General features: G+C 53.4%; 1 protein-coding gene across 1 annotated transcript; it reads right to left on the reverse strand.

The window, feature by feature from the left end:
• Positions 1–948: 948 nt before the first annotated feature.
• LOC123059311 (probable serine/threonine-protein kinase PBL23) lies at positions 949–3,339 on the reverse strand. Its single transcript, XM_044481905.1, has 5 exons — positions 2,612–3,339; positions 2,346–2,509; positions 2,060–2,249; positions 1,571–1,965; positions 949–1,471 (listed from the first exon to the last, which is right to left on the reverse strand). The coding sequence occupies exons 1-5, from the start codon at positions 2,802–2,804 to the stop codon at positions 1,112–1,114; spliced, it is 1,302 nt and encodes a 433-aa protein (XP_044337840.1). The 5' UTR covers positions 2,805–3,339; the 3' UTR covers positions 949–1,111.
• Positions 3,340–5,148: the final 1,809 nt, after the last annotated feature.

Raw genomic sequence — 5,148 nt, forward strand, 5'->3', positions numbered from 1 at the left:
TGAAGAAAAAAAAATCAAATTCATGTCACAGTAGCCCATGTATGCCCAGGCCAAAGAGAAAGGAGGCCTGCTAAAATGGGCCGAATAAGCACTTTCTGGCCTTTTGGCCTCGTCGATCGCTGGCTGCGAGAAGCTGCCGCACCGAATAGATCGGTAGCTCCAGGAGTTTACGTGAGAAGCTGGCGGCTGGATCTGGGCCATGGATTTAAGGATTTTGCAGCCGTGGGCAACTACCGAACACGCTCGAAGTACGATATTAATATGAGGTCAGGAGCTACAGGTGTGGTAATCAAAGATGATAAAGGAAGATTTGTAGGCGCGGGATCCAAGCTCATTCCTTTTGCGCTAGACGCGGCAACAGCTGAAGCTCAAGCAGTTCTAGATGGTATTCATCTTGCAAATCAAATAGGCCGTCAAAAATTAGTTATTCAGTCTGATTGTGATTGTGCAGGAGTTATTGATACTCTTCTGGATGGCGGTTTCTCTGCGACAGTTGCTGCTCCAATATTCGAAGACATTCGTATCCAGGCGAGCTCTTTTGACAGAATCTTATTTATGCACTGTCCAAGGGAAGCAAATAAGGTAGCGCATCACATGAATGTAGGCTAGATAGTTGTGTGTGGGCTGATGATCCACCTAGTTTTATTTTGCCGCTGTTGATTGACGATGTAAGCGTGATTTAATTTTAATAAAATTAGCCATGATGGCATTCCCTAAAAAAAAGTGAGGCATTTGTGTATGTCCATTACCGTCATGTCCGACTAGGATTTCTGACAAAAAAAATCAGAAATGATTATGTACTGAACTAACGAAGTCTGTCTTTTCATGCTTTACGAATCAAATTAGCAGCTCTGCTGTAATTAAAAATATATATTTAACATGTCTACTCCTGACTGCTGAACCCCCGCCGTTCAAGTTCCATCGTCACGGTCATTTCCTGACCACCCCCCCCCCCCCCCCCCCCCAAAATCAATTCATGTGTAGCACTACTTACACATCAGACACATCAAACAAACCACATGGTCTACATCACATGGTTCTTTGACATTAAAATTCTGAAGCATATTATTACCATTTCCCCCAAACCGATCCCGGACCAATTAATTTATCCTTAACTTTGCTCTTCTTCTTCTTCCTCCTCGCCGCCGTCGTCATCCGAAGAGGACGACGAGCTTCCAGAGCGACGCGATTCGTCATCCTTTTTGGGTGCCGGCTCGGGGACTGGCTCGGGGGCGGGGGCGGGGGCGGGGGCTGGCTCTGGCTCTGGGGCGGGCGGATCCGGCGGCAGCATCATGAGGAAGCCTAGCGTCATGACGACGTCGCCCATCATTGGCCGCACGCAGTCCTCTTCTTGCAAGCACATGGAAGCCATGGCCACCACTTGGTTCAACGCTTTGGCCGGGTACTCCCTCTTGATAAGCGGGTCCACCAGCTCGTGATATTTCTTCTGGTCTTTGAACTTCGGTTGTGCCTGCAACGACCGCACCGCGGATCGCACAACCTTAATTAGCAAAAAATTGTCGACGCCGATCGATGGCCGTGGTGATGGATGCGGTGGTGAATTACGTACCCAGGTGACGACGTTCTGCTCCTCGACGGGCTTGCTGGTGTCGACGGTCCGCCTGCCGGAGATGAGCTGCAGCAGCACCACCCCGAAGCTGTACACGTCGGACTTCATGCTGACCTGGCCGCCGCGGTCGTACTCCGGCGCGAGGCACCCGAAGGCACCCATCATCGGCGACGCCATCGGCATGTTGCCACCGCCGGACTGGCCGAGCTGCTGGAGGCCGAAGTCGGAGAGCTTGGGCGTGAAGCTGGAGTCGAGCAGGACTTGGGAGGCCTTGAAGTCGCCATACACCACCGGCGGGTCCGCTTTCTCGTGCAGGTACTCGAGCCCCTGAGCGGCGCCGTTGGCCACCTTCATCCTTGTCATCCAGTCCATAGGCTTCTTCTCCGGCGGCAAGTCTGTCGGATTGGTGGGAAAATTTGGTCAGCAATTTAACCGATTGAGTTGACGGTTCACCGGCCGGACAATTTATCACGAGCGGGCGTAGAGTACCGTAGAGGTGGTCTTCCAAGGTGCCGCCGTCCATGTGCTCGTAGACGAGGAGCCGCTGGTCGCCGTCGGCGCAGTAGCCGATGATGTCGATGAGGTTCTCGTGGTGAAGCTTGCTGAGCTTGGAGACCTCGGTCAGGAACTCGATGTTGCCTTGGAAGCCATGCTTGTCCATCTGCTTGATGGCCACGGCCTGATCCACCCATCCAACGCACAAGCGAATCAGTATGCAAGCACATATCTATGGCGATCATATCATATGGTTCTTGTTTAGGGCAAGCATGCCTACCTGCCCTTCCTTCTCTAGCTGGCCCTTGTACACCCTGAAGAAGCCTCCTTCTCCGACGAGGTTGTACGGCGTGAAGTGATCGGTGGCCGCCGCGAGCTCCCGGAACGCGAACGCCTTCACCTCGATGGCCTGCCGCAGCGCGTCCTCCGGGTTGGCGTCGCTCTCTGCATGCATTAATCGATTTCGTTAAGCACTGAATCTGCAGGAGCGATGTCGCGAGGAAATCTAAACAAAAGCAGAGGAGGCCAGGTCTGAGTCTGACGCACCGCCGGGCGGCTTGGTCGGCGTCACGCTCGCCGGAGCTGCCACGGAGACGGGCGCGGCAGCAGCCGGGCCGTGGTAGGACGCGGGCGCGTGCACGGCGGGAGGCGGCGTCATGGGCCCCGCCCCCGCCTGCTCGCCGCCCCCTCCCTCGGCGTTGCCATCCTTCTTCTTCCCGAAACACGGCAAGCAGCTCATCTTGCCGATCCGTCCACGCCGTGCTGCGACCTCGCGGGGGACAAGAACGCCAAGGTACACGCAGGGTCGACGACCGAGGAGCCGCCGCCGCCGTCACTGCGTGCCGGCGATCATCGAGCGTCGACTCAGCACCGCCGCGGCGCCTCGACCTCATGGAACGCCATCAGTTCCGCCGCGCCGCACCGTATGTATGTGCGATACACGTACGTACGCGCGCGCGCGCAGGCAGCAGGGCACCCACCGGAGGACGGCCGGCTCGCACGTGTCCCTCGATCCGTCAGATCGACGAGACGGGCTGGTGGTGGAGGAGGACGCGGGATCGCCTGGGAGAATGAACGGATCGGAGAAGGGTGTGCGGGGGATCGACCGAGATCGATGGAGACGATCTGGGTAGTGGTGGTGGGGCGATACGGCAGTCCGAGGAGGAGGAAGGCCCTGGAGATCGAGGGATCCAAAGCCTTCCCACAGAGGAGAGATGGAGGAAGGAGAGGGTAGGAGAGGGAGATGGGGAGGCTAAGTTTGGCGCGCGGGAAAGGAGGGAGGCGGGGTTGGACGTGCGGAGCACCACGCACTTTTTAAGCCGCGAGGGAGGCGTCGTGGAGGGGGCGTCTCGGCCATTCTTGCTGGTGCTGTCCACCACCACCTCCATGATCGTCCCCTGCATGTTTGTGTTCCCGCCGGATGCGAACCGATTCGTCGTGCGCTGGCTGTGGGTTAATTTCGTGTAGTCCACGACGAACTAGCAGGAGTAGTGCCTTTGGAGTTCAGGGAATGGTACTTGGGCATGCACAAAAGGTAGTGCTGCCGAAGTTGCCACGACACGAGTAATGCTAGATCTACGTAGAGGGACTTGCATGTTTTACGTAACTAGCAAAATAAATAACCAGGATTATTAGGAAGTTTACGTAAGAAGTTTTGTTACTTTACGTGTTTCGTTACTTTACGTGGATGTAGCGTTATCGCCACGTAACTGCGCCGACTTGAATCTGCGGCCATTTTTACTTTGGAGACGGTGTAGTTCTTGCTTGCAAAAAAAAGGACCGACTTAATCAGCGAAAGTGTGTTGGGAGCATGGAAAATGCGAACACGTGGCAATAGTGTTGGTTGAGGATGACAAATTTAATTTACAAGCATGGCAGCTCCGTCTTAATTCAATTTTTTGACAGTATTTAATGTGTTTGTGAATATTGCGGCAATATAATTTGCCGTATGTCAACACAAAACTTATCGAAAAAAATATCTTAAAACAGGCTTTTGCTTCGCTTTATATATAAAGCAACAACAACGATCAAAATACATAGCCGAACGATACAAGATGAAGAGGTAGCCCTCGTACAAAGCAAATTCTGGTGTAACCGAAACACGTAGAACTCATGTGACTACGCTACTGAAAGAGAACATAGAGAATATGGAGTACAACGCCACGCTACACCCTAGAACACCTAAACTCTACGACAACGCCCCAAGGAGAGAAGAGGGCGCGACATATCGCCGCTGCCGAGTCCGAAGCGGACAAGGGTTTTCACTCGAAACCCTGATATGGAGAAGACCCACAACGACGTCTTCAAGAAGAAGAAGGCGCCTGCGAGCAGCGCCAAGGCGCGAAGCTTTCGCTCGGCAGTTACCACATGCCACCATGAGTTCTCGGGGCAACCCCGATGAGCTTAGACCCCCAGATCCGGATCTGGGTGCTGCCAGTGCCACTCACAGAGGACGAGCATGAGCCACCTAACGTTGTCAGCTCGCCGCCCATGCGACCAAGAGGGAAAGCCGCCAGCGCCACCATAGAACCCACCGAAGAGCCAACCATGTGATGCACCACCCGAGGTCGCCGCCAAGGTATGAAAGACCACCAGTCGTCCACTTCCTGACACACCCTCCACGGAAGAAGGAGCGTATGCTTCTCCATCACTCCTAGCCCGACATCAGCCATTGATTCTGAGTGAGCGCCTCGGTTGTAGGAAGCGTCGACACCTGTGTCGCAAGCCAGTCCTGGTGGACCGGGAGGGACACGAATCGGTGGTTGTCGATGGTCATTGATAACCCACAAGTATAGGGGATCACAACAGTTTTCGAGGGTAGAGTATTCAACCCAAATTTATTGATTCGACACAAGAGGAGCTGATACGTCTCCAACGTATCTATAATTTTTGATTGTTCCATGCTATTATATTATCAACCTTGGATGTTTTATATGCATTTATATGCTATTTTATATGATTTTGGGGACTAACCTATTAACCTAGAGCCCAGTGCCAGTTTCTGTTTTTTCCTTGTTTTAGGGTTTCGAAGAAAAGGAATATCAAACGGAGTCCAAACGGAATGAAACCTTCGGAAAAGTTAT

Source organism: Triticum aestivum, chromosome 1A (assembly GCF_018294505.1).
Source record: "Triticum aestivum cultivar Chinese Spring chromosome 1A, IWGSC CS RefSeq v2.1, whole genome shotgun sequence".
Taxonomy (NCBI): domain Eukaryota; kingdom Viridiplantae; phylum Streptophyta; class Magnoliopsida; order Poales; family Poaceae; genus Triticum; species Triticum aestivum.

What these genes read in the sequence shown, in the direction of transcription:
- LOC123059311 (XM_044481905.1), bottom strand. Translation starts at nt 2,804, where the DNA reads ATGAGCTGCTTGCCGTGTTTCGGGAAGAAGAAGGATGGCAACGCCGAG. An exon ending in AGCTAGAGAAGGAAGGGCAG is followed by an intron (nt 2,250 to 2,345) that starts GTAGGCATGCTT and finishes TGGGTGGATCAG; the next exon opens with GCCGTGGCCATCAAGCAGAT. An exon ending in AGCAGAACGTCGTCACCTGG is followed by an intron (nt 1,472 to 1,570) that starts GTACGTAATTCA and finishes CGGTCGTTGCAG; the next exon opens with GCACAACCGAAGTTCAAAGA.